Below are 27,538 nucleotides of genomic sequence, written 5' to 3' on the forward strand. Positions count from 1 at the left end.
AATGAAGAACAAACACCATTGCAAATACAACCCATATTTATGTTGATTCATTTTCCCTTTTGTACTTTAACTATTTGAAATGTCTTTATTGTTTTGGAACTTATGTGAGTGTAATGTTTACTGTTAATTTATTATTGTTAATTTCACTTTTGTTTATTATCTACTTCACTTGCTTTGCCAATGTTAACATGTTTCCCATGCCAATAAAGCCCCTTGAATTGAAATTGAGAGGCAACAAGCAGAGAGAGGCAGGACGGAGAGAGAGAGAGAGGCAGGGTGCAGAGAGAGAGAGAGGCAGGGCGGAGAGAGAGAGGCAGGGCGGAGAGGGAGAGGCAGGGCGGAGAGAGAGAGAGGCAGGGCACAGAGAGGGAGAGAGGCAGGGCGGAGAGGGAGAGAGAGGCAGGGCGGAGAGGGAGAGGCAGGGCGGAGAGAGAGAGAGAGGCAGGGCGGAGAGGGAGAGAGAGAGGCAGGGCGGAGAGGGAGAGAGAGAGGCAGGGCGGAGAGGGAGAGAGAGGGAGAGAGAGAGGCAGGGCGGAGAGGGAGAGAGAGAGAGAGAGAGAGAGAGGCAGGGCGCAGAGAGACAGAGAGGCAGGGCGGAGAGAGAGAGGCAGGGCGGAGAGAGAGAGGCAGGGCGGAGGGAGAGAGAGAGAGGCAGGGCGGAGAGAGAGAGAGAGAGGCAGGCGGAGAGAGAGAGAGAGAGGCAGGGCGGAGAGAGAGAGACGCAGGGCGGAGAGAGAGAGAGGGGCAGGGCGGAGAGAGAGAGAGGGGCAGGGCGGAGAGAGAGAGAGGGGCAGGGCGGAGAGAGAGAGAGGCAGGGCGGAGAGAGAGAGAGGGGCAGGGCGGAGAGAGAGAGAGGCAGGGCGGAGAGAGAGAGGCAGGGCGGAGAGAGAGAGGCAGGGCTGAGAGAGAGAGAGAGGCAGGGCGGAGAGCGAGAGAGGCAGGGCGGAGAGAGGCAGGGCGGAGAGAGGCAGGGCGGAGAGAGAGGCAGGGCGGAGAGAGAGGCAGGGCGGAGAGAGAGGCAGTGCGGAGAGGCAGGGCGGAGAGGCAGGGCGGAGAGAGGCAGGGCGGAGAGAGAGAGAGAGAGAGGCAGGGCGGAGAGAGGCAGGGCGGAGAGAGAGAGAGAGGCAGGACAAAGAGTTTAAAAATGATTTATTAAACCACCAATAAGAGAAAAACAGTGACAAACCCTGTTCACTGAACAATACAATAGGAAAAGAAAATACATTGTTTTTACAAAAACATTTTTACAAACGTTAGGGTGCAACGGAGACGTCATCATAATGTTATTTGGTGTATCGGTCCTCTCGTCATTATTAAGCCGTTAGATAGCTGGGCCCCGATGTCTCATTCGTCTCAGGGTAGAAGTGTTGATCTAGGATCAGTTTTGCCTTTTAGAACACAATGAATAAGATTATATGGACAGGTTGGGTCCTGGTCCTAGATCAGCTCTCCTACTCAGACGCTTGACACACTGCCCCTAAACAGTGTGCTTTAACACGAGCAGAAACTGGGGGAGGATGATTCAAGATACACTTCCTGACTGAGATTTTTTTTTTATAAGATTAATACATGTAACATAAATTAGGTCATAATTAGCTCCTCCCCATCAGCTGGTAATAAAACAATATAAAAAGTAAATAAAAACAGAATAGGATGGTATCAGGGTTGGGGTCAGTTTCATTTGAATTCCTGTCAATTCAGGAAGTACAGCGAAAATCCAATTCGACCTCTCCTCAATGCTTTTCAATGAGGATCATGTGGAATTGGAAAGCGATTCAGTTTCTGAACTGACTGGAATCTAAATGGGACTGACCCCAACCCTGGAGGGTACATCACCTTACTGTTTAACTGTCACTGTCTAGCATCCGCTGGTGGTTATGGACAACATCACGTCTTACACAGGGCCAACAGTGTGCCTTATGTGTGCAGGGTTTTGTTCCAGCCCACCACTAAAAAAAACAAATGAAACTATTCTTCATGAATTAGTTGAATCAGCACAGCAAGTGTTTTAGTGCTGGGCGGGTGCAAAACCCTGCAGCGCATCCCTGTACAATACGCTCATCCATAATAACCCTGGCTACTCTGCATGGGACCTCTCTGAACACATACTAGATTCTCCCCCCTTTACGTTGTATGATGGGAGCCTCTCTGAACACATACTAGATTCTCCCCCTTTACGTTGTATGGACCCGGGTTGTATTCATTAGTGCACACCGTAGCAAAACGTTTTGAAACGGAAATCCAAAACAAGCGTTCAGGTAGACCCCATATGACCACTAACCTCCATATGACCCCTTACCGCCATATGACCCCTAACCTCCATATGACCCCTAACCTCCATATGACCCCTAACCTCCATATGACCCCTAACCTCCATATGACCCCTAACCTCCATATGACTCTGTTATCAATATTAGTAGTGATGATTAATCTAAAGCTGACCAGGTTTCAAGAGAAAAACTTCTGCCAACAAACTCTGGGCTTTGGCTGAGTTCAGTTCTGTTCAGTCCAGTGTGGCTTCAGTACAGCTGCCCTGTGTAGGGGGGGGGGGGGGGACAGAGGTGTGTCTAGTCCCTACAGTGAAGGGAGGATGGGATGGAGGACAGAGGGAACAGAGGTGTGTCTAGTCCCTACGGTGAAGGGAGGATGGGATGGAGGGCAGAGGGAACAGAGGTGTGTCTAGTCCCTACGGTGAAGGGAGGATGGGATGGAGAACAGAGGGAACAGAGGTGTGTCTAGTCCCTACAGTGAAGGGAGGATGGGATGGAGGACAGAGGGAACAGAGGTGTGTCTAGTCCCTACGGTGAAGGGAGGATGGGATGGAGGACAGAGGAAACAGAGGTGTCTAGTCCCTACGGTGAAGGGAGGATGGGATGGAGGACAGAGGAAACAGAGGTGTGTCTAGTCCCTACGGTGAAGGGAGGATGGGATGGAGGGCAGAGGGAACAGAGGTGTGTCTAGTCCCTACGGTGAAGGGAGGATGGGATGGAGGACAGGGGGAACAGAGGTGTGTCTAGTCCCTACAGTGAAGGGAGGATGGGATGGAGGGCAGAGGGAACAGAGGTGTGTCTAGTCCCTACGGTGAAGGGGGGATGGGATGGAGGGCAGAGGGAACAGAGGTGTGTCTAGTCCCTACGGTGAAGGGAGGATGGGATGGAGGGCAGAGGGAACAGAGGTGTGTCTAGTCCCTACGGTGAAGGGAGGATGGGATGGAGGGCAGAGGGAACAGAGGTGTGTCTAGTCCCTACGGTGAAGGGAGGATGGGATGGAGGACAGAGGGAACAGAGGTGTGTCTAGTCCCTACGGTGAAGGGAGGATGGGATGGAGGGCAGAGGGAACAGAGGTGTGTCTAGTCCCTACGGTGAAGGGAGGATGGGATGGAGGGCAGAGGGAACAGAGGTGTGTCTAGTCCCTACGGTGAAGGGAGGATGGGATGGAGGACAGGGGGAACAGAGGTGTGTCTAGTCCCTACAGTGAAGGGAGGATGGGATGGAGGGCAGAGGGAACAGAGGTGTGTCCAGTCCCTACGGTGAAGGGGGGATGGGATGGAGGGCAGAGGGAACAGAGGTGTGTCTAGTCCCTACGGTGAAGGGAGGATGGGATGGAGGGCAGAGGGAACAGAGGTGTGTCTAGTCCCTACGGTGAAGGGAGGATGGGATGGAGGGCAGAGGGAACAGAGGTGTGTCTAGTCCCTACGGTGAAGGGAGGATGGGATGGAGGACAGAGGGAACAGAGGTGTGTCTAGTCCCTACGGTGAAGGGAGGATGGGATGGAGGGCAGAGGGAACAGAGGTGTGTCTAGTCCCTACGGTGAAGGGAGGATGGGATGGAGGACAGAGGGAACAGAGGTGTGTCTAGTCCCTACGGTGAAGGGAGGATGGGATGGAGGACAGAGGAAACAGAGGTGTGTCTAGTCCCTACGGTGAAGGGAGGATGGGATGGAGGGCAGAGGGAACAGAGGTGTGTCTAGTCCCTACGGTGAAGGGAGGATGGGATGGAGGGCAGAGGAAACAGAGGTGTGTCTAGTCCCTACGGTGAAGGGAGGATGGGATGGAGGGCAGAGGGAACAGAGGTGTGTCTAGTCCCTACGGTGAAGGGAGGATGGGATGGAGGACAGAGGAAACAGAGGTGTCTAGTCCCTACGGTGAAGGGAGGATGGGATGGAGGACAGAGGAAACAGAGGTGTGTCTAGTCCCTACGGTGAAGGGAGGATGGGATGGAGGGCAGAGGGAACAGAGGTGTGTCTAGTCCCTACGGTGAAGGGAGGATGGGATGGAGGACAGGGGGAACAGAGGTGTGTCTAGTCCCTACAGTGAAGGGAGGATGGGATGGAGGGCAGAGGGAACAGAGGTGTGTCTAGTCCCTACGGTGAAGGGGGGATGGGATGGAGGGCAGAGGGAACAGAGGTGTGTCTAGTCCCTACGGTGAAGGGAGGATGGGATGGAGGGCAGAGGGAACAGAGGTGTGTCTAGTCCCTACGGTGAAGGGAGGATGGGATGGAGGGCAGAGGGAACAGAGGTGTGTCTAGTCCCTACGGTGAAGGGAGGATGGGATGGAGGACAGAGGGAACAGAGGTGTGTCTAGTCCCTACGGTGAAGGGAGGATGGGATGGAGGGCAGAGGGAACAGAGGTGTGTCTAGTCCCTACGGTGAAGGGAGGATGGGATGGAGGGCAGAGGGAACAGAGGTGTGTCTAGTCCCTACGGTGAAGGGAGGATGGGATGGAGGACAGGGGGAACAGAGGTGTGTCTAGTCCCTACAGTGAAGGGAGGATGGGATGGAGGGCAGAGGGAACAGAGGTGTGTCTAGTCCCTACGGTGAAGGGGGGATGGGATGGAGGGCAGAGGGAACAGAGGTGTGTCTAGTCCCTACGGTGAAGGGAGGATGGGATGGAGGGCAGAGGGAACAGAGGTGTGTCTAGTCCCTACGGTGAAGGGAGGATGGGATGGAGGGCAGAGGGAACAGAGGTGTGTCTAGTCCCTACGGTGAAGGGAGGATGGGATGGAGGACAGAGGGAACAGAGGTGTGTCTAGTCCCTACGGTGAAGGGAGGATGGGATGGAGGGCAGAGGGAACAGAGGTGTGTCTAGTCCCTACGGTGAAGGGAGGATGGGATGGAGGACAGAGGGAACAGAGGTGTGTCTAGTCCCTACGGTGAAGGGAGGATGGGATGGAGGACAGAGGAAACAGAGGTGTGTCTAGTCCCTACGGTGAAGGGAGGATGGGATGGAGGGCAGAGGGAACAGAGGTGTGTCTAGTCCCTACGGTGAAGGGAGGATGGGATGGAGGGCAGAGGAAACAGAGGTGTGTCTAGTCCCTACGGTGAAGGGAGGATGGGATGGAGGGCAGAGGGAACAGAGGTGTGTCTAGTCCCTACGGTGAAGGGAGGATGGGATGGAGGGCAGAGGGAACAGAGGTGTGTCTAGTCCCTACGGTGAAGGGAGGATGGGATGGAGGACAGAGGAAACAGAGGTGTGTCTAGTCCCTACGGTGAAGGGAGGATGGGATGGAGGACAGAGGGAACAGAGGTGTGTCTAGTCCCTACGGTGAAGGGAGGATGGGATGGAGGACAGAGGGAACAGAGGTGTGTCTAGTCCCTACGGTGAAGGGAGGATGGGATGGAGGGCAGAGGGAACAGAGGTGTGTCTAGTCCCTACGGTGAAGGGAGGATGGGATGGAGGGCAGAGGGAACAGAGGTGTGTCTAGTCCCTACGGTGAAGGGAGGATGGGATGGAGGGCAGAGGGAACAGAGGTGTGTCTAGTCCCTACGGTGAAGGGAGGATGGGATGGAGGGCAGAGGGAACAGAGGTGTGTCTAGTCCCTACGGTGAAGGGAGGATGGGATGGAGGGCAGAGGGAACAGAGGTGTGTCTAGTCCCTACGGTGAAGGGAGGATGGGATGGAGGGCAGAGGGAACAGAGGTGTGTCTAGTCCCTACGGTGAAGGGAGGATGGGATGGAGGGCAGAGGGAACAGAGGTGTGTCTAGTCCCTACGGTGAAGGGAGGATGGGATGGAGGGCAGAGGGAACAGAGGTGTGTCTAGTCCCTACGGTGAAGGGAGGATGGAGGGCAGAGGGAACAGAGGTGTGTCTAGTCCCTACGGTGAAGGGAGGATGGGATGGAGGGCAGAAGCCAGGAAGTGGTTCCTCTCCGTCAGGCTTTCCCTTCCCAGGCGTCGTCTCTCTGTTTAGCTGCCAGACGCTTCTGCTCTGAAAGACAGGACAGACAGGTTGATAGGAGAGCAGATCAATACTACTAGTAGTAGTCAATACTATCATAAAGACAAAGACTAGTTCCACTTTAAAGGAGCAACATGTAATATATTAGCCATCGTTTCTTCACGGTTTTGTGAAAGACACTTAGAGAAGTCCCAAAAGGCTCAGCACTGCCTCTTCCCGTATCATTATCCAAAACACATCTGTCGCATGGACGTGAAGAAACGTATTACTCATGTTTTTGTCAACTTCTTGAAAAATAACTAATCTTAACACAGGAAGTTGTACAAAACAGCCAGACTGGCTAGTCGCGGTAAAAAAATATATCTAAATTCGCAAGCGTTGAAAAAGTATGTTTCTCTCTCGTGGAGTTGTATTCCTTTGCTGGTTCTGGTATGTCATGTTTCTCTCTCGTGGAGTTGTATTCCTTTGCTGGTTCTGGTATGTCATGTCTCTCGTGGAGTTGTATTCCTTTGCTGGTTCTGGTATGTCATGTTTCTCTCTCATGGAGTTGTATTCCTTTGCTGGTTCTGGTATGTCATGTTTCTCTCTCGTGGAGTTGTATTCCTTTGCTGGTTCTGGTATGTCATGTTTCTCTCTCGTGGAGTTGTATTCCTTTGCTGGTTCTGGTATGTCATGTCTCTCGTGGAGTTGTATTCCTTTGCTGGTTCTGGTATGTCATGTTTCTCTCTCGTGCACTTGTATTCCTTTGCTGGTTCTCTCTCGTGGAGTTGTATTCCTTTGCTGGTTCTGGTACGTCATGTTTCTCTCTCGTGGAGTTGTATTCCTTTGCTGGTACTGGTATGTCATGTCTCTCATGGAGTTGTATTCCTTTGCTGGTTCTGGTATGTCATGTCTCTCGTGGAGTTGTATTCCTTTGCTGGTTCTGGTATGTCATGTTTCTCTCTCGTGGAGTTGTATTCCTCTGCTGGTTCTGGTATGTCATGTTTCTCTCTCGTGGAGTTGTATTCCTTTGCTGGTTCTGGTATGTCATGTCTCTCGTGGAGTTGTATTCCTCTGCTGGTACTGGTATGTCATGTTTCTCGTGGAGTTGTATTCCTTTGCTGGTTCTGGTATGTCATGTTTCTCTCTCGTGGACTTGTATTCCTTTGCTGGTTCTGGTATGTCATGTTTCTCTCTCGTGGAGTTGTATTCCTCTGCTGGTTCTGGTATGTCATGTCTCTCGTGGAGTTGTATTCCTCTGCTGGTTCTGGTATGTCATGTCTCTCGTGGAGTTGTATTCCTCTGCTGGTTCTGGTATGTCATGTCTCTCGTGGAGTTGTATTCCTCTGCTGGTTCTGGTATGTCATGTCTCTCGTGGAGTTGTATTCCTCTGCTGGTACTGGTATGTCATGTCTCTCGTGGAGTTGTATTCCTTTGCTGGTTCTGGTATGTCATGTTTCTCGTGGAGTTGTATTCCTTTGCTGGTTCTGGTACGTCATGTTTCTCTCTCGTGGAGTTGTATTCCTCTGCTGGTTCTGGTATGTCATGTCTCTCGTGGAGTTGTATTCCTTTGCTGGTTCTGGTATGTCATGTTTCTCTCTCGTGGAGTTGTATTCCTCTGCTGGTTCTGGTATGTCATGTTTCTCTCTCGTGGAGTTGTATTCCTTTGCTGGTTCTGGTATGTCATGTTTCTCTCTCGTGGAGTTGGATTCCTTTGCTGGTTCTGGTATGTCATGTCTCTCGTGGAGTTGTATTTCTTTGCTGGTTCTGGTATGTCATGTTTCTCTCTCGTGGAGTTGTATTCCTTTGCTGGTTCTGGTATGTCATGTTTCTCTCTCGTGGACTTGTATTCCTTTGCTGGTTCTGGTATGTCATGTTTCTCTCTCGTGGAGTTGTATTCCTTTGCTGGTTCTGGTATGTCATGTCTCTCGTGGAGTTGTATTCCTCTGCTGGTTCTGGTATGCCATGTCTCTCGTGGAGTTGTATTCCTCTGCTGGTTCTGGTATGTCATGTCTCTCGTGGAGTTGTATTCCTCTGCTGGTACTGGTATGTCATGTCTCTCGTGGAGTTGTATTCCTTTGCTGGTTCTGGTATGTCATGTTTCTCTCTCGTGGAGTTGTATTCCTCTGCTGGTTCTGGTATGTCATGTTTCTCTCTCGTGGAGTTGTATTCCTTTGCTGGTTCTGGTACGTCATGTTTCTCTCTCGTGGAGTTGTATTCCTTTGCTGGTTCTGGTATGTCATGTTTCTCTCTCGTGGAGTTGTATTCCTTTGCTGGTTCTGGTATGTCATGTTTCTCTCTCGTGGAGTTGTATTCCTTTGCTGGTACTGGTATGTCATGTCTCTCATGGAGTTGTATTCCTTTGCTGGTTCTGGTATGTCATGTCTCTCGTGGAGTTGTATTCCTTTGCTGGTTCTGGTATGTCATGTTTCTCTCTCGTGGAGTTGTATTCCTTTGCTGGTTCTGGTATGTCATGTCTCTCGTGGAGTTGTATTCCTTTGCTGGTTCTGGTATGTCATGTCTCTCGTGGAGTTGTATTCCTTTGCTGGTTCTGGTATGTCATGTTTCTCTCCCGTGGAGTTGTATTCCTTTGCTGGTTCTGGTATGTCATGTTTCTCTCTCGTGGAGTTGTATTCCTTTGCTGGTTCTGGTATGTCATGTCTCTCGTGGAGTTGTATTCCTTTGCTGGTTCTGGTATGTCATGTCTCTCGTGGAGTTGTATTCCTTTGCTGGTTCTGGTATGTCATGTTTCTCTCTCGTGGAGTTGTATTCCTTTGCTGGTTCTGGTATGTCATGTCTCTCGTGGAGTTGTATTCCTTTGCTGGTTCTGGTATGTCATGTTTCTCTCTCGTGGAGTTGTATTCCTTTGCTGGTTCTGGTATGTCATGTCTCTCGTGGAGTTGTATTCCTTTGCTGGTTCTGGTATGTCATGTTTCTCTCTCGTGGAGTTGTATTCCTTTGCTGGTTCTGGTATGTCATGTCTCTCGTGGAGTTGTATTCCTTTGCTGGTTCTGGTATGTCATGTTTCTCTCTCGTGGAGTTGTATTCCTTTGCTGGTTCTGGTATGTCATGTCTCTCGTGGAGTTGTATTCCTTTGCTGGTTCTGGTATGTCATGTCTCTCGTGGAGTTGTATTCCTTTCCTTTGCTGGTTCTGGTATGTCATGTCTCTCGTGGAGTTGTATTCCTTTGCTGGTTCTGGTATGTCATGTTTCTCGTGGAGTTGTATTCCTTTGCTGGTTCTGGTATGTCATGTTTCTCTCTCGTGGAGTTGTATTCCTTTGCTGGTTCTGGTATGTCATGTCTCTCGTGGAGTTGTATTCCTTTGCTGGTTCTGGTATGTCATGTTTCTCTCTCGTGGAGTTGTATTCCTTTGCTGGTTCTGGTATGTCATGTCTCTCGTGGAGTTGTATTCCTTTGCTGGTTCTGGTATGTCATGTTTCTCTCTCGTGGAGTTGTATTCCTTTGCTGGTTCTGGTATGTCATGTCTCTCGTGGAGTTGTATTCCTTTGCTGGTTCTGGTATGTCATGTTTCTCTCTCGTGGAGTTGTATTCCTTTGCTGGTTCTGGTATGTCATGTCTCTCGTGGAGTTGTATTCCTTTGCTGGTTCTGGTATGTCATGTTTCTCTCTCGTGGAGTTGTATTCCTTTGCTGGTTCTGGTATGTCATGTCTCTCGTGGAGTTGTATTCCTTTGCTGGTTCTGGTATGTCATGTCTCTCGTGGAGTTGTATTCCTTTGCTGGTTCTGGTATGTCATGTCTCTCGTGGAGTTGTATTCCTTTGCTGGTTCTGGTATGTCATGTCTCTCGTGGAGTTGTATTCCTTTGCTGGTTCTGGTATGTCATGTTTCTCTCCCGTGGAGTTGTATTCCTTTGCTGGTTCTGGTATGTCATGTTTCTCTCTCGTGGAGTTGTATTCCTTTGCTGGTTCTGGTATGTCATGTTTCTCTCGTGGAGTTGTATTCCTCTGCTGGTTCTGGTATGTCATGTTTCTCTCTCGTGGAGTTGTATTCCTTTGCTGGTTCTGGTATGTCATGTCTCTCGTGGAGTTGTATTCCTTTGCTGGTTCTGGTATGTCATGTTTCTCTCCCGTGGAGTTGTATTCCTCTGCTGGTTCTGGTATGTCATGTCTCTCGTGGAGTTGTATTCCTTTGCTGGTTCTGGTATGTCATGTCTCTCGTGGAGTTGTATTCCTTTGCTGGTACTGGTATGTCATGTCTCTCGTGGAGTTGTATTCCTTTGCTGGTTCTGGTATGTCATGTTTCTCTCCCGTGGAGTTGTATTCCTTTGCTGGTTCTGGTATGTCATGTTTCTCTCCCGTGGAGTTGTATTCCTTTGCTGGTTCTGGTATGTCATGTCTCTCGTGGAGTTGTATTCCTTTGCTGGTTCTGGTATGTCATGTTTCTCTCTCGTGGACTTGTATTCCTTTGCTGGTTCTGGTATGTCATGTTTCTCTCTCGTGGACTTGTATTCCTTTGCTGGTTCTGGTATGTCATGTCTCTCGTGGAGTTGTATTCCTTTGCTGGTTCTGGTATGTCATGTTTCTCTCTCGTGGAGTTGTATTCCTTTGCTGGTTCTGGTATGTCATGTTTCTCTCTCGTGGAGTTGTATTCCTTTGCTGGTTCTGGTATGTCATGTTTCTCTCTCGTGGAGTTGTATTCCTCTGCTGGTTCTGGTATGTCATGTACATTTGGCGCTAGTTACAAGATGAAATGTTCCATGTATAACCTTTAAGTCAGCAGAGAGAACAGCTCCACGTCTCCATGGTAACACAGGTGTTTAACTGACAAACACACAGGACATGTTCATGTCTTTAAAATGTCAACTGTAAAGTCGTGTTTGGTCTGTAATGTATTTTTCATGATGTGTCCGACCCCAGTCAGACTAGTTGTCTCCATTGGTGTCGGCTAACGGGGATCCTAATCAATCTAATCACCACACTGAAGTACACATAGAATATACAACGTATATGGTGACGTCTACTGTATGAATCATAGAAGACTGTATATGATTACAGGATGTTACTGTATAGAAAACACATCCCACCTTATAATATCTTTTTGGGGTTGAAAATATGTTGAAAATATGTATTTTCTGGTTGAAAATATTGAAAATATGTATTTTATGGCTGAAAATATGTCTTCTTTGGTCAAAAATACGTATTTTTGGGGTTGAAAAGACATCTTTTCAATGTGTTGTGCTCACTGGGCACCAGGGGGAGGGAGCGCTAGTTGTCTAGAACAATCTAAACAGAGCTTCACACAGACACATAATGTCTATGATCACATATCGACCTGTTCACCTGAGAACAGTAGAGCACAACAGTTATCCAGGCCACAAAACAAAGTCAGTTCCATAAGCAGCCATCCGTCTGTCTCCCTCCCGACCAGGTGAATGTCTCCTCCCTTATTGGTGTCACTTGTTAAATCCACTTCAGTGTAGATGAAGGGGAGGAGACAGGTTACAGAAGGATTTCTAAGCTTTGAGACATGGATTGTGTTTGTGTGTCATTCAGAGGGTGAATGGGCAAGACAAAATATTTCAGTGCCTTTGGTAGTAGGTGCCAACTGCACCAGAGTGGACTGGTCCTCCCGGCTGAATGTGTCCACTTATAAATCCTCTGGGAGGGGAAATAACACCAGAGAGACTGGTCCTCCCGGCTGAATGTGTCCACTTATAAATCCTCTGGGAGGGGAAATAACACCAGAGAGACTGGTCCTCCTGGCTGAATGTGTCCACTTATAAATCCTCTGGGAGGGGAAATAACACCAGAGAGACTGGTCCTCCCGGCTGAATGTGTCCACTTATAAATCCTCTGGGAGGGGAAATAACACCAGAGAGACTGGTCCTCCCGGCTGAATGTGTCCACTTATAAATCCTCTGGGAGGGGAAATAACACCAGAGAGACTGGTCCTCCCGGCTGAATGTGTCCACTTATAAATCCTCTGGGAGGGGAAATAACACCAGAGACTGGTCCTCCTGACTGAATGTGTCCACTTATAAATCCTCTGGGAGGGGAAATAACACCAGAGAGACTGGTCCTCCTGGCTGAATGTGTCCACTTATAAATCCTCTGGGAGGGGAAATAACACCAGAGAGACTGGTCCTCCTGGCTGAATGTGTCCACTTATAAATCCTCTAGGAGGGGAAATAACACCAGAGAAATTATAGAGTAGAGGTTCTGCCCGGCAACACAGGGCGTGAGGAGAACTCAAGGAAACTTTTAGCCAGAGAGACGGGAGAGTGTGTGTGTCAGCTGTCTAACCAGAAACCAAACCTCTCAGGACTCTCTCACACACACACACACACACACACGTGTCTCCTCTCTCTCTCAGTGAAAGAAGAGGTCACCACCAGCAAACATCTATAGTTGTCAGTTCTTCCTGACAATCTGTTCTATATTTGTATCTCGTCAGGACACTACTTTCCCCCCAATAGCTGGTCTTTGGAAGCAAGGCTACACTTAAAACAACATGACTGGCAGCTATTTCCAGGACGACGTGCAGTGTGTGTGTGTGTGTTTATAGAACACTAGATGAGGGCATTGTCCTCAGTCTCTCTGAGGCTGAGACTCTTCTTCGGGTTCATGGTCCTGAAAAGACATCACTGATAGAACACCACCCCCTAGTGGTAGCAACACTCTACGACAGCTTACCTCAACCGTCTTACTAATGATGTATATAAACCCTGAATTGCTGACGCTATGTATTGGCTAATTACTTGCTTTGATGCCACCGGTCGGCCATGTTGGCACTTCCCAGAGGGATCAGTCCTCCATAGGAATGAATGAATTCTACAATATTTTAATTAAATGTTTCAAGGACAAAATTACATGTATTTAAATATTTTGTTGCTATATTAGGGACAGAAAGATTAGTACACTAATCTAAAAAACATTTTTATTCTATTATTTTTATGTTCCTGTTTGAATAATCTAATTTAAAAGTATGCATTAAGGTTTCTGTAATAGATTCTGCTTGTCAGAAACTAATGTAGACATTAATAAATGCATTTCCATAGCTTCCAATATATATATATTTTTACAATGCAGGAGTACCAAGACGGCTTTGCAGTGGCTTCCAAACAGCACCCCCTGTCAGTCACCCAGGGTTACCCCCTTCATTGGTCGTACCCCATCAAAACCCCTTATTCTAAAAGAGTTTAAATAAATAGATCTATAAATAACACCCCATAATTACAATGCATTTTTTTTTTACATTTTTGCAAATTGAATAAATTGCACATTTTTTGTTTTTATATATACACATTTTAGAAAAAGGCTGTAACGTAACAAAATGTTGAAAAAGTCAAGGGATCTGAATACTTTCTGAATGCACCGTAATGCTTCAAAATATGGTTAAAACGATCAGTCCGATGTCACGGATGGTTAAAACGATCAGTCCGATGTCACAGATGGTTAAAACGATCAGTCCGATGTCACGGATGGTTAAAACGATCAGTCTGATGTCATGGATGGACAGTCCTTGCATAAATAGCTGTCTATGAATTGGAGAGTGGTTACATTTCTCAAGCCCCATCCCTCAGCCGTTTACTAAAACAAGTGGCGGGGTCACCTCTGTTGTTATTATTTCCTGAATTCCAGATTGCCCCTTTAAATCACGTACCTTTGGCATCTTGCAGTTTTTTTCTCTCTGCTTCACGGTGCTCTTTGCTCTGGGGACTCTTGACGCCCAGCGCCCCCATCACCAGCCTGCGGGCCAACACTGCACTTGTCTGGGGACGCTCCTTAGTAGGGAGCAGGTAGTCTGGAGGAGAAGGGGAGAGTGTTGAGGGAATGAAAGAGAAAGGGGGGGGGGGGGGGGGGGCAAAGAAAGTAAAAGAAAGCAAGGAAGAAGGACAAAGAATACACAACAGGTGACAAGAAATCAAGGAAGAGAATGAAATGGGGTGAAGGAGAGAGAATACAGGAGAAATGAGAGAGAGAGAATACAGGAGATATGAGAGAGAGAGAGAATACAGGAGATATGAGAGAGAGAGAGAGAGAGAATACAGGAGAAATGAGAGAGAGAGAGAGAGAGAGAATACAGGAGAAATGAGAGAGAGAGAGAGAGAGAATACAGGAGAAATGAGAGAGAGAGAGAGAATACAGGAGAAATGAGAGAGAGAGAGAGAATACAGGAGAAATGAGAGAGAGAGAGAGAATACAGGAGAAATGAGAGAGAGAGAGAGAATACAGGAGAAATGAGAGAGAGAGAGAGAATACAGGAGAAATGAGAGAGAGAGAATACAGGAGAAATGAGAGAGAGAGAATACAGGAGAAATGAGAGAGAGAGAATACAGGAGAAATGAGAGAGAGAGAATACAGGAGAAATGAGAGAGAGCGAATACAGGAGAAATGAGAGAGAGCGAATACAGGAGAAATGAGAGAGAGCGAATACAGGAGAAATGAGAGAGCGAATACAGGAGAAATGAGAGAGCGAATACAGGAGAAATGAGAGAGAGAATACAGGAGAAATGAGAGAGAGAATACAGGAGAAATGAGAGAGAGAAGACAGACAGACAGACAGACAGACAGACAGACAGACAGACAGACAGACAGACAGACAGACAGACAGACAGACAGACAGACAGACAGACAGACAGAGACAGAGACAGAGACAGAGACAGAGACAGAGACAGAGACAGAGACAGAGACAGAGACAGACAGAGGAAGAGAGAACAGGTCAAAAATGAAGGAGTTCCAGAAATACTCAGAGTCAGATGATGGAGGATAAAGGAAAGGATGGACAGATGAATGAAAGACAGGATAGTCAGTACCTGAGCAGCTGCGAGCCTTGGCCCTGGTGGTGACGGAGGCTTTAGCCAGAGACCTGACCTTCAACAGCGGGTGCTTGGTCCTCAGAGCCTCCCGAGCTGACACACACGCGCGCACACACACACACACACACACACGTGCACAATAACCCACGTGCACAGACAGAAAGAGAGAGAGTTCAGTTGCTAAATGTTTAGCTCAGATGGTGACTTGAGTGTTGACTGAGAAGACAGCTAAGTCAGCTCCACTATTAAAACACGTTGACCACTACTTCATTTGACCATCCAAACATGTTCAGTAAAGTTTGACAGAAGAGAGACACGCGGTGTTTTTGATAAGGTATGAAACATGTTCAGCTGTATCCCTCCCCTGTGGTCAGGTGTAGCTCACCTGTGATGAGGTGTGTGAATAAATGATTGTGTCGGAGAGAGCTACCAGAGTCTATGGCTTTTCCTTTCCTTTATAAAAGCTGTGTGACTCACCTGCTATGGGGCTGTTGAAGAGAGCCAGGGCGTGTGTATCGTCCACAAACTGGATGTCGAAGCCTCTCTGCCTACACACACACACACACACACACAAAAACACCTTCAGCATCTCATCACCACCACATACTGTAGGCGGAGCTTCGGCTGCCCCTCGACGAGACGGAGCTTCGGCTGCCCCTCGACGAGACGGAGCTTCGGCTGCCCCTCGACGAGACGGAGCTTCGGCTGCCCCTCGACGAGACGGAGCTTCGGCTGCCCCTCGACGAGACGGAGCTTCGGCTGCCCCTCGACGAGACGGAGCTTCGGCTGCCCCTCGACGAGACGGAGCTTCGGCTGCCCCTCGACGAGACGGAGCTTCGGCTGCCCCTCGACGAGACGGAGCTTCGGCTGCCCCTCGACGAGACGGAGCTTCGGCTGCCCCTCGACGAGACGGAGCTTCGGCTGCCCCTCGACGAGACGGAGCTTCGGCTGCCCCTCGACGAGACGGAGCTTCGGCTGCCCCTCGACGAGACGGAGCTTCGGCTGCCCCTCGACGAGACGGAGCTTCGGCTACCCCTCGACGAGACGGATCATCGCTGTGTATTGATAGGAACTAGGGTGGAATGAGATTTGACTGAACCTCAGGACTCGTAAAAAGACAGTAAAGGCTGGTACGTACTGGTAGGCCTGGAAGGATTTGACCAGGTCTTCAGTCTTAAACTCTGTGGGGAAGTCGTAGATTTCTATGATGTTAGACAGCTCATCCTCCCTGAGCTCAGTGTCATCGTCCCCCTCTCTCTCCTGATCCAAGCTGTAGTAGTCAAACCTGGCCTCCTGCACCGGCCGCTTCTTCCTGCCCTGCTTTATGGCCAGCTGAGAGAAAGGGGGGCAGAGAGGTGAGCGAGAGAGAGAGAGAGAGAGAGAGAGAGAGAGAGGGTGAACGAGAGAGAGGGTGAGCGAGACAGAGGGTGAGCGAGACAGAGGGTGAGCGAGACAGAGGGTGAGCGAGACAGAGGGTGAGCGAGACAGAGGGTGAGCGAGACAGAGGGTGAGCGAGAGAGAGGGTGAGCGAGAGAGAGGGTGAGCGAGAGAGAGGGTGAGCGAGAGAGAGATAGGGTGAGCGAAAGAGAGGGTGAGCGAAAGAGAGGGTGAGGGTGAGAGAGAGAGTGAGAAAGTAATTTTGCTTACTAGTCTCCTAACGATTTCCAACTATAGACAGGACAGTAGATGTGTAAATAACAGCATTGCAGCGATAGTACCACTAATAAGTAGCAAACGTGTAGCAGACATACACTGAGTGTTATAGCAGTATTCTAGGGATGCAGACAGAGAGAGAGACTCACCTCCTGACAGACAGGGACAGACACAGGTAGACAGACTCACCTCCTCAAATAGACATACAGACAGGCAGCCTCACCTCCTCTAGCACATGGGAGTCCAAACACTCTCCTTCGTCATCAAAGAGAGCATCCCAGCTCTCCTCCTCCTCTTCCTGAGGGCCTGACTGTATCCCCTCCCGGGATCCCCCTTCTCTCTCAGACGGAGAACTCTTGCTCCCCGTCTCCAGTCGCGAACCCACATCTCCATCTCCTCCCTGGTTGGCTGTAGCAGCCTGTCCGTCATTCTGTGGCCCCGCGTCGCCTTCTCCTTCTTCTACCGTCTCCTCCAGTTTGGCCTCACCGTTTAGGACTCCATTCCCCTCTCCTCCCATCTTCCCTCCTTTGTCCTTCTTGTTCTTGGCATTCTTTCGGGCCTTGTCCGTGTAGCGAGGCCTGGGCTTTGGTTTGCCGTCTCCCTGGGTTTGGGCCTTATCTTTGGGGCCGTCCTGCTTCTTCTTGGGCTGGTAGAGGGGCTTGTCTAGCTTCTTGGAGCAGGACGCGGAGGGCTGGGGTTGGGCGCAGTCCTCTTGAGGTTGTTCCCCCTCCATCACCATACAACTGTCCTACATGGAAGAGAAAGGAGGAAGAACAAATCATTAAGGATTCATCCCAAATGGCACCCATTATACCTATGAAAGGTTCATTGAGTAGCTAGGCCCCTCTCTCCAATTCTCTTTAGTTAAGTCGCATAAGCACCCTCCGTAATTTAATAGCTAGCACGCATGCGCCATGGTACTTAGAACCATTCAAACTGTATGTACAAATCTTACACAACTATACTGTACTAAATTAAAAACAAGTCCAAACTGGTTAACTACATTCTCTGCTAATTCGTTGTCAGTAACGGGGTGTTTGAGTGATAATTTAGACTTGGCTGCGTTATGCAGCAGTATGCATCCAGTTTTAACTAGTAATAACCCGAATACACCTAACACATAATGCACTGTAGAGCAAGACATTCTATACAATTATTTCCTTAAAATCTTAAACGTATAAGCATTAGTAAAATACCTTAATCTGTAGTTTATCACTTGGCTAGATATCAACCGAACAACAAACCGCCGGATGTTTAGTTTAAGAAGGGGAAAAAACATACTGTCGCATGTATATGACGTAATACTAAAATCGCTGCTGGTAGTTGTAGTTCTGTTGAAAAAAGACAAGTCATTGGTCGAACCGCTGAATATTAAAAGTATTCGTTCCACCCTGATTGGATAACCACTTACACAAGTGCTTGCGTAAAGCCACAACATCGAAATTGTATAAGGCAATTTACACAACGATTAGAATACAGTATCCTTTTCTCATCCGAGTCCTTCCACAACTGGAGTCCTGCTGAAAACTGATATAAGGTAAGATTTATGTGCAGAGTTTGGATGTAATTATCTCTTCTTCTCCCAAATGAATAAACAGCAGCACACCCTCATACAGTAGTTCCATGTTCTGAAATAAGTGTTAATCTCAGGATTACAGTTGTAATTACAGTATTGCATAACTAACGACATAATAATAGTAGTATAATTAAAAATGTTGCAGGTGCATGCAAAACTCATGACGTAATCTTATGCAAGAGATATTCACTGCACGTATGGTTTTTCTCTATGATAGTCCATTGCATATTTATGGTAAGTCTTCCCTTTTGTACACTGGTACACACCATTTTCTATAGGTAATTGTCATATTAGGCTCTTTTGGATAGGGGTAAATAGGAATTTAGCAGTTTGAGGCTGTTGAGTCTATGATGTAATGATATAAATGATGCACTGTAGACTCGTTGTTGTTATTGTTCAGTGTGCTGCCTGCTATACCTGCTCTCACCAACCTATATTCTGCAGTAGCCTATGCTATGCATGCCCCATGATTCTAATGTTGATATCAAAATATGGTGTTTAAAACCATGTATTAACATAGTGGTTTAAGGTTACATATAAACACCCTGTCACTTTTTGAATATTTAACTAAAAGCCTGTTTGGTGTCTGTTGCAGAGTTGGGGAATTTGGATCAATTCCATTTCTATTCAGATTGTTGTGATGTTGCTGCGTTGGTGGGCGGGTCTTCCCATGCTCCTCCCCCTCCTGGTGCTGTGTGGGCGTGGTTTGGCCCAGAGTTCCGAGCCCATGTTTCGGTCTGTGACTGAGACAGTCCTACCTCCTGACAACCAGCACAACCCCACCCAGCTGAACTATGGGATGGCCGTTACTGATGTGGACGGAGACGGAGACCTGGAGGTGGTGGTGGCGGGGTGAGAGGGGAGGGGAGGGGAGGGGAGGGGAGGGGGGGTTAGATAAAGAGAGATCCACAGAGTTGGAGAGGGCATTCAAATGCCATCATTGAGTACAGTTTACTGGACCATAGGACTTTACAGGCTATGCATAAATTACCCAATATTCTCAACCTACACCCATTCTTGGGTACAACGGCCCTAACCTGGTCATGAAGTTGGGGCTCTGGTCAACGTAGTGCACTATCCAGGGAATAGGGTGCCATTTAGGACTACACCTACTAATGTTCTCCACTACACCTACTAATGTTCTCCACTACACCTACTAATGTTCTCCACTGCTCCTACTAATGTTCTCCACTGCACCTACTAATGTTCTCCACTGCACCTACTAATGTTCTCCACTACACCTACTAATGTTCTCCACTACACCTACTAATGTTCTCCACTACACCTACTAATGTTCTCCACTACTAATGTTCTCCACTACACCTACTAATGTTCTCCACTGCACCCACTAATGTTCTCCACTGCACCTACTGATGTTCTCCACTACAGCTACTAATGTTCTCCACTACACCTACTAATGTTCTCCACTACTAATGTTCTCCACTACACCTACTAATGTTCTCCACTGCACCTACTAATGTTCTCCACTGCACCCACTAATGTTCTCCACTGCACCTACTGATGTTCTCCACTGCACCTACTGACGTTCTCCACTACAGCTACTAATGTTCTCCACTACACCTACTCATGTTCTCCACTACACCTACTAATGTTCTCCACTACACCTACTAATGTTCTCCACTACTAATGTTCTCCACTACACCTACTAATGTTCTCCACTACACCTACTAATGTTCTCCACTGCACCTACTAATGTTCTCCACTGCTCCTACTAATGTTCTCCACTACTAATGTTCTCCACTACACCTACTAATGTTCTCCACTACTAATGTTCTCCACTGCACCTACTAATGTTCTCCACTGCTCCTACTAATGTTCTCCACTGCTCCTACTAATGTTCTCCACTACACCTACTAATGTTCTCCACTGCACCTACTAATGTTCTCCACTGCTCCTACTAATGTTCTCCACTACACCTACTAATGTTCTCCACTGCACCTACTAATGTTCTCCACTACACCTACTAATGTTCTCCACTTCCATTCTCAGGTACAACGGTCCTAACCTGGTCCTGAAGTATGACCGTGGTCAGCAGAGGCTGGTGAACATAGCGGTGGATGACCGCAGCTCTCCATTCTACGCCCTGAGAGACCCCCTGGGGAACGCCATCGGGGTGACTGCCTGCGACGTCGACGGGGACGGGCGGGAGGAGATCTACTTCCTCAATACAAACAACGCTTACTCTGGTAAATAACAATAATAACAGCAGGTAAACACAAACACCATCAACACTAACAACAATGCTTAAACAACAACAACAACAACGGTTACTCTGGTAGTCAGTAGCAATCTTCTTTTGGAAGGTCGGGCCACATACTCTGACAAGCTCTTTAAGTTCCGTAACGGACGCTTCGAGGACCTGCTGGGTGATGACATCAACGTGCGCCGAGGAGTAGCCAATCGGATGGCAGGACGCTCCGTGGCGTGTGTGGACAGAAAAGTATGTAAACCATCAGTCTATCCATCTGATTATCCATCAATCCATCCTCTCACTATTTTCTCTGTCCATCTGTGTGCGTGTCTGTCTGTCGTCTATATGTCTGTACCCCCCGCCCTCTCTAACCCCCCTCTTTCTCTCTACTGTAGGGTACAGGGCGTTATGCTGTGTATGTAGCTAACTATGCCAGTGGAAATATTGGTCCCCATGCCCTGATAGAGATGGATGAGGCAGCCAGTGACCTGGCCAAGGGCATCATCGCCCTGTCTGATGTTGCAGCACAGGCCGGTGTCAACAAGTACACAGGTACTGGACAAGAGTGAATGGAAGAAATGTGTGTGTGCGCTTACCCATCTCAAACTAATACCTACTATATTATGTATCTGTCTCCTCCCACCAGGTGGGCGTGGTGTAGTGGTTGGACCAATCGTGAGCCAGAGCAGCTCTGACGTGTTCTGTGACAATGAGAACGGACCTAACTTCCTGTTCCGGAACAATGGAGACGGAACCTTCACTGACATTGCTCAACAGGCAGGTGTGTCTAGGGTGGGGTGTGTGTCTAGGGTGTGGTGTGTCTAGGGTGGGTGTGTGGGAGGAAGGAGAGATAATTGGACCATAGCCATGATCTCTGCATAGTAGTTGTGATGACAGTGATGTGGCTCCCCCTGTAGGTGTGGAGGATGGCTACCAGCACGGCCGAGGCGTGGCGCTGGCAGACTTTAACGCTGACGGGAAGACTGACATCGTCTACGGAAACTGGAATGGCCAGCACAGACTGTACCTACAGGACAACAACCAGAGATTCAGGGTGAGAGAGGGGATGGAGGGAGAGAGGGAGGTTGGAGTGGGGGTTGAAGCAGGATGGAAGAGGGAGGTTAATGAAAGAGATCGAAGGGAAGTGGATGGAATGGGAGGGCGACTGGGGAGGGATGGAAACAAAAACATTAAACCTCTCTGTTCGCTCCCTCCTCAGGACATAGCCAGTGGGCCGTTCTCCTCTCCCTCTCCCGTGCGGACGGTCATTGCTGCTGACTTTGACAATGACCAGGAGCTGGACATCTTCTTCAACAACATCGCCTACAGAGGACACGCCCCCAACAGGCTCTTTAGGTACCTCTGACCCCTGACACCAACTTTGACTTGAACTGTGTGTGTGTGTGTGTGTGTGTGTGTGTGTGTGTGTGTGTGTGTGTGTGTGTGTGTGTGTGTGTGTGTGATAGAAAGAGTTTCTGATGTGTGTTGTCTGCCTGCTCCTCCAGGGTGGCCAGGAGGGCTGGTGCTGACCCCCAGATAGAGGAGCTAAACGTGGGGGAGGCAGCAGAGCCACAGGGCCGGGGTACAGGTAACCACACCATGCAGACTCATTATTTTGGTCCCTATACAACAGGGGAGTCAAACTCAATTCCCGGAGGACCGTGTATCAGCTGGTTTTGTTGTTTCCGTGTCTAATTAAGACCTTGACAACCAGGTGAGAGGAGATCCTAACTCGTCAATGACCTTCCTTTAATCAAGAAAACTAGGCGTGAAAATCTGTAGATACTCGGCACTCAAGAAATGGAGTTTGTTAGTCTTCTTAAACTAATGTATTCTGTTTTTGCTAAGTATTAGTTAAAAACATAAATTACAACACACCTGGTTCAGGTGGTTCCCCTGGTTTACTAGGGTTAAACAGGCCCTGTTTTTGATTGGCCGTTTGATGTGTTGACTCTGTGATTGACAGGTGCCACGGTAACAGACTTTGACGGGGACGGTCAGTTGGACCTGCTGGTGGCTCATGGGGAGAGTGCCTCTCAGCCCATCTCTGTCTTCAAGGTCACTCAGGTCAGTCACTAACATAGAGGTAGATAGACAGCATATCTTTGCATCTTTGCCATCATTTTTATTTTTTATTGAACCTTTATTTAACTAGGGCAAGTCAGTTAAGAACACATTCTTATTTACAATGACGGCCTACCAAAAGGCAAAAGACCTCCTGCGGGGACGGGGGCTGGGATTTAAAAAAATATATATATACAAAAAATTAAAATAACATATAAATATAGGACAAAACACACATCACAACAAGAGAGACAACACTACATAAAGAGAGACCTAAGACAACATAGCAAGGCAGCAACACATGACAACACAGCATGGTAGCAACTCAACATGACAACAACATGGTACAAACATTATTGGACACAGGCAAGAAGGTAGAGACAACAATACATCACGCAAAGGAGCAACAAATGTCAGTAAGAGTGTCCATGATTGAGTCTTTGAATGAAGAGATTGAGATAAAACTGTCCAGTTTGTTGCAGCTCGTTCCAGTCGCTAGCTGCAGCGAACTGAAAAGACAAGCGGCCCAGGGATGTGTGTACTTTGGGGACCTTTAACAGAATGTGACTGGCAGAACGGGTGTTGTATGGGGAGGATGAGGGCTGCAGTAGATATCGCGGGGGGGCCTAAGAGGGTTTTATAAATAAGCATCAACCAGTGAGTCTTGCGACGGGTATACAGAGATGATGAGTATAGAGTGCAGTGATGTGTCCTATAAGGAGCGTTGGTGGCAAATCTGATTGCCGAAAGGTAAAGAACATCTAGCTGCTAGAGAGCACCCTTACCTGCCGATCTATAAATTACGTCTCCGTAATCTAGCATGAGTAGGATGGTCATCTGAATCAGGGTTAGTTTGGCAGCTGGTGTGAAAGAGGAGCGATTACGATAGAGGAAACCAAGTCTAGATTTAACTTTAGCCAGCAGCTTTGAAATGTACTGAGAGAGGGACAGTGTACTATCTAGCCATACTGTATAGCCATAATGGCTCCTGTGACAGCATGGGCTTCCTCCATTTTAAAGTAGTCAATTTTCTTATTTTGGGTTAAAAAAAACAACAACCTCTATGCTAATATTGGTGATTGAACAGCAGTGCTGGAGTACTGATCCTGCTACAACGGGTTCTATCCATCCAGACCCCTTTTTCTCTCTATGGTCACGACCTCGTTACTGCCCCCTGGTGGAGAGTTACTGCAAGTGCATGATATTTCATTTAGATATTTTGATGCAAGACAATGATTACAAATCAATGTGTCTCCTTGTTTCTTATCATATTTATATGTCAGTAAGGAGGAGAGGATGAACAGGGCCCATGATATCACCCGACATATTCCTGACCCATCAGCTTTACCCTCTGACCTTTGACCCTGACAGGGCTCGTCCAATCACTGGCTGCGTGTAATCCCTCGCACGCGGTTCGGCTCCTTCGCCCGCGGGGCCCGGGTCACGGCCTACACCAATCAGAGCGGGGCTCTCATGCGCATCATCGACAGCGGCTCGGGGTACCTCTGTGAGATGGAGCCTGTCGCCCACTTTGGACTGGGTAACTTCCTGTTTACTTCCCATTTACGGCCTTATCCCAAATGGACCCCTAGACCCTATGCACTTGTAGAGATCTGAGAGGATTTAATAGGTGCAGTCAATATGATAATTGCTCCAATTTCCCCTCTGGCTAGGATGTGGAAGTTTCGCCATACTGCTTCTACCAATCAAATCCTCTCAGATCTCCACAAGTGCGTAGTGCACAGTGGAGGCTGCTGAGGGGAGGACGGCTCATAATAATGTCTGGAACGGAGCACATGGAATGGCATGTAACACTTTGAAATAATTTGATGTATTTGATACCATTCCGCTCCAGTCATTACCACACGCCCGTTCTCCCCAATTTAAGGTGCCACCAACCTCCTGTGCAGTAGACATCTTGTAGACATATTAGCTAGTAGTTCTGGATAGCTTGTGTATTTATCTTCCTTTCTTCACATTGGCTCACAGGCAAGGACGAGGTCACCGTGGTGGAGGTCTATTGGCCGGATGGCCGTTCCGTGACCCGCCCACTGCAGCCTGGTGACATGAACTCTGTGATGGAGATTGGCTACCCTAAAGAGGGGGAGGAGTCTGTGCTGACCCCTGATACCCAGGTACGCACCGCGGACTTACACCATGACATATGAACTATGACCCTTGGGTAAAAGTTTCAGCCAATCCATCACCAGCTACTACATTCTTACCCTATGACCACAGTAGTGTTTCTGTTTAATTACATTGTGTGGAGATTTCTAACTGTTACATGCTGACCGCACCGCTCACGTTCCAAAATAAATGGACACATACATGTTATTCAATCACTGCATCCACACTGCTCACGCGCGTCAATGAGTGTCTGCGTAGCCAGGCGCTAAAATAGACCTTGATTCTATTTGTGACGCTTGATGCGCTGCAAGTCCTGCTTCTCCCATCTCCTCATTGGCATATACCCACGTTGGTGATTGAAAGATGAACTGAGTTCCACAGTCCAGTTGGTGGTAATGCATCTTAAAGTTGTTTGCCAACCACCATATAAAGTCCAAAGAAGAAGCCTGAAGGAGGAGAGATTACTAGAAACAAACTCGATTTAGCCTTTTATCTGTATATTAATTGTCGGCTTAGAGGACCTTGTGCATTTCAGGTAAAATAACAACCCAATGTTTATATCCCAGGACAAATTAGCTAGCAACAGCAAGCTAGCTAAATAGGGCAAATTAGCTAGCAACAGCAAGCTAGCTAAATAGGGCAAATTAGCTAGCAACGGCAAGCTAGCTAAATAGGGCAAATTAGCTAGCAACAACAAGCTAGCTAAATTGCCATAAATGTTTAATGCTTTTCAACCTGTCTCCAAATGAATATAGTTGGTTCAGAGTTCGTTTTGATATTTCAACCTGCGTGTTCTGATTGCGTCTGGTGTGGGGGGACAAAATCAACACGCGGACACTCGGTGTAGTCAGCATGTTAGACTTTCTCCCAAGAGCATCAGATGAAATACAAGTGTAGTTGATAATTCAGTCATTCTGTTAGCATTCAAAATGGTGGAGCTGGAAATGTCTTTGAACTGACGTTCTGGTCTTTTTCAGTGTGGGGAAGGATTCTCTGTCAAGAATGGCCGCTGTGCAGGTATGTAGATCTGTCTTGTCTGGCAGAGAATAGATGGAATATAACAACATTTACAATATAGTAAAACATACAGATTAATAAATTAAGTTTCTCATTCTCTCTCCTCTCTGGCCCTCTCTATCTCTGCAGGTATATGAGGGCAGTGAATGAGATACCTTGAAGCAACATAAAAAAATATGCCTTGTCATCAAGATAATGTATACTGTCGAAGACCAATGACACTCCATATTGTTAGTCATTTGAACCAGTAGATTATCTCTGTCTTGCTTCCATCTTTCATAAGTGTCATCTTCTCTGAGTGTTACCTTTTTATTGTTCTACTTTTCTTTGTTTTTCTTGACAAGTCAAACTGTTCCCTTTTGCTATTTTATTTGTTTTAGAATAATTAACCATCCCTAATAAATCAATAAAACAACATTGATGGAATACAACAATCTTTTCACAGCACAAGATCTTATCCGTAATCAATTATTCCCATACCTTTTCCATCCCTCCATCTGCCCCTTCTCCCTCACTCTGCCCCCCAACCCCTCTATTCACCCTCCCCTTGTCTCACCACCCCCCCCCCCCCCCCCCCCCCTTCTCCCTCACCAACCACCCTGGCCCTCCCCTGCCCCGTGCCAGACAACAACTAGTGAATCAGACTCTCTTTCAAGAAAATATTTAGTTGATGAAAATATTTTATCAACCAAATGTTTGTTGGGGATGAAATCCTTAACACCCCCCTCCTTAACCCTCCCCCCAGACAACAATGAGTGTAAGCAACAGAGTGGGCCCCCAGTGTGCCCTAAGAGCCGTCCAGTCTGCATCAACACCTACGGCCACTATAACTGTGGCCCCAGGAAGACATGTGCCAGGGGCCACAAGCCCACTAAGGACGGGAAGGCATGTGTGGGTGAGTAGAGATGGCAGGAGGGATGGAGGGGACTGATGATATGCCTGGTGCTCTCCTACTTCTCTCCCTCGTTCCCTCTCCTTTTACCTACAAACACTACCCACTCATTACTACCCTCAGACGTACCCGAAGTACGTAGTCTGACCTGCTTTCTTTCTCCTCCCCTCCTCTTTCTCCATCTCTCTGCAGCTGTAGCTCCGTTCTTCCAGTTGGTCCGCTCTTCCTCATCCCCCCGGCCAGGGCCCCTCCTCTCTGGGCTCTCCCTCCTATTTCTACTGGCCTTCTCCATGGTCTGAATGGAGATATGAGGCTAAGGGCCTCTCAGTCACATGCCTCCATGGGGATTGCTTGACTGAGTCCCAAATGGTAGCCTGGTCAATCCCTATATAGTGCACTACTTTTGACCACAGTCCTGGTCAATCCCTATATAGTGCACTACTTTTGACCACAGCCCTCCCATGGACTCCAATGATGCTCCAGGAGTGTCAAGGTCCTACCGGATGAACTTTGACATGTATGCTGCTAGAGGGAGTGACCCTTGACACCTCAACTCTGGACAACTATGCACTTCCTTTTTAGGGGGGGGGGGGGGGGGGGGGGGGGTCGGCATGCTCAGTTGGACCAAATAATAAGACGTTTGGCAATCATTATCTGTGATGGTCTGGAGAATCAGAAAGTGAATGGGATGTTTAGGCATGTTGTCTGTAACAGTTTGAGAACTGTGTGATACTGAATGTAATCTCGGAAACCCAGATCTAAAATCTCACATAATTGCATCAGATGCTTGATTAGGTTCTGGGGAGAGAGAAGATACTTACGAGACTAGAGAAGTCAATTCAACGTCTATTCCACTGAGATTACATGGATTTCAAAACCAGTGGTGCCCAGTGGGTATTTTCCTTGACAGTGAAAAAGAATGACATTCATGTTAAAATGGAGCGATGGAAGAGCAGCAGTTATTTATTTATTTATTATTATTTAGTTCTTCTGATCATGAGTATCAAACAACAACAAGCATTATGAAGGTTCCAGTTCTCTACTTTTGCATAAACATGTCCCAG

The 27,538-nt window shown here is 47.9% G+C and overlaps 2 protein-coding genes across 5 annotated transcripts; one reads left to right on the forward strand and one right to left on the reverse strand.

Moving 5' to 3' along the window:
- Positions 1-6,082: 6,082 nt before the first annotated feature.
- Positions 6,083-17,870, reverse strand: LOC120032908 (coiled-coil domain-containing protein R3HCC1L-like). 3 transcript variants are annotated; one of them, XM_038979166.1, is made up of 7 exons: positions 17,783-17,858; positions 16,810-17,329; positions 16,072-16,265; positions 15,411-15,481; positions 14,931-15,026; positions 13,778-13,918; positions 6,083-6,205 (listed from the first exon to the last, which is right to left on the reverse strand). In XM_038979166.1, exons 2-7 carry the CDS (start codon positions 17,323-17,325, stop codon positions 6,150-6,152), a joined length of 1,074 nt encoding a protein of 357 aa, XP_038835094.1. In that variant the 5' UTR covers positions 17,326-17,329; positions 17,783-17,858; the 3' UTR covers positions 6,083-6,149. The 3 variants fall into 3 exon arrangements, with proteins under 3 accessions (XP_038835094.1, XP_038835093.1, XP_038835095.1); XM_038979165.1 differs by having other exon boundaries at positions 6,085-6,205; positions 16,810-17,334; positions 17,783-17,870; XM_038979167.1 differs by having other exon boundaries at positions 6,121-6,200; positions 16,810-17,334; positions 17,783-17,870.
- A 148-nt stretch (positions 17,871-18,018) lies between these two features.
- On the forward strand, positions 18,019-26,485 carry LOC120032645 (cartilage acidic protein 1-like). 2 transcript variants are annotated; one of them, XM_038978830.1, is made up of 14 exons: positions 18,019-18,123; positions 18,758-19,014; positions 20,173-20,369; positions 20,487-20,623; positions 20,770-20,926; positions 21,021-21,155; positions 21,292-21,428; positions 21,594-21,730; positions 21,880-21,962; positions 22,341-22,441; positions 23,810-23,978; positions 24,428-24,573; positions 25,543-25,582; positions 26,328-26,485. In XM_038978830.1, exons 2-14 carry the CDS (start codon positions 18,803-18,805, stop codon positions 26,483-26,485), a joined length of 1,809 nt encoding a protein of 602 aa, XP_038834758.1. In that variant the 5' UTR covers positions 18,019-18,123; positions 18,758-18,802. The 2 variants fall into 2 exon arrangements, with proteins under 2 accessions (XP_038834758.1, XP_038834759.1); XM_038978831.1 differs by lacking the exon at positions 26,328-26,485 and adding an exon at positions 25,712-25,945.
- The last annotated feature ends 1,053 nt before the right edge of the window (positions 26,486-27,538 follow it).

Source organism: Salvelinus namaycush, chromosome 39, assembly GCF_016432855.1.
Source record: "Salvelinus namaycush isolate Seneca chromosome 39, SaNama_1.0, whole genome shotgun sequence".
Lineage (NCBI taxonomy): Eukaryota > Metazoa > Chordata > Actinopteri > Salmoniformes > Salmonidae > Salvelinus > Salvelinus namaycush.

What these genes read in the sequence shown, in the direction of transcription:
- LOC120032908 (XM_038979166.1), bottom strand. Translation starts at nt 17,325, where the DNA reads ATGGTGATGGAGGGGGAACAACCTCAAGAGGACTGCGCCCAACCCCAG. An exon ending in CAAGGCTCGCAGCTGCTCAG is followed by an intron (nt 13,919 to 14,930) that starts GTACTGACTATC and finishes CTTCTCCTCCAG; the next exon opens with ACTACCTGCTCCCTACTAAG. An exon ending in AAAACTGCAAGATGCCAAAG is followed by an intron (nt 6,206 to 13,777) that starts GTACGTGATTTA and finishes CCTGTCTTTCAG; the next exon opens with AGCAGAAGCGTCTGGCAGCT.
- LOC120032645 (XM_038978830.1), top strand. Translation starts at nt 18,803, where the DNA reads ATGTTGCTGCGTTGGTGGGCGGGTCTTCCCATGCTCCTCCCCCTCCTG. An exon ending in TGGCGTGTGTGGACAGAAAA is followed by an intron (nt 20,624 to 20,769) that starts GTATGTAAACCA and finishes TCTCTACTGTAG; the next exon opens with GGTACAGGGCGTTATGCTGT. An exon ending in ACAACAACCAGAGATTCAGG is followed by an intron (nt 21,429 to 21,593) that starts GTGAGAGAGGGG and finishes CTCCCTCCTCAG; the next exon opens with GACATAGCCAGTGGGCCGTT.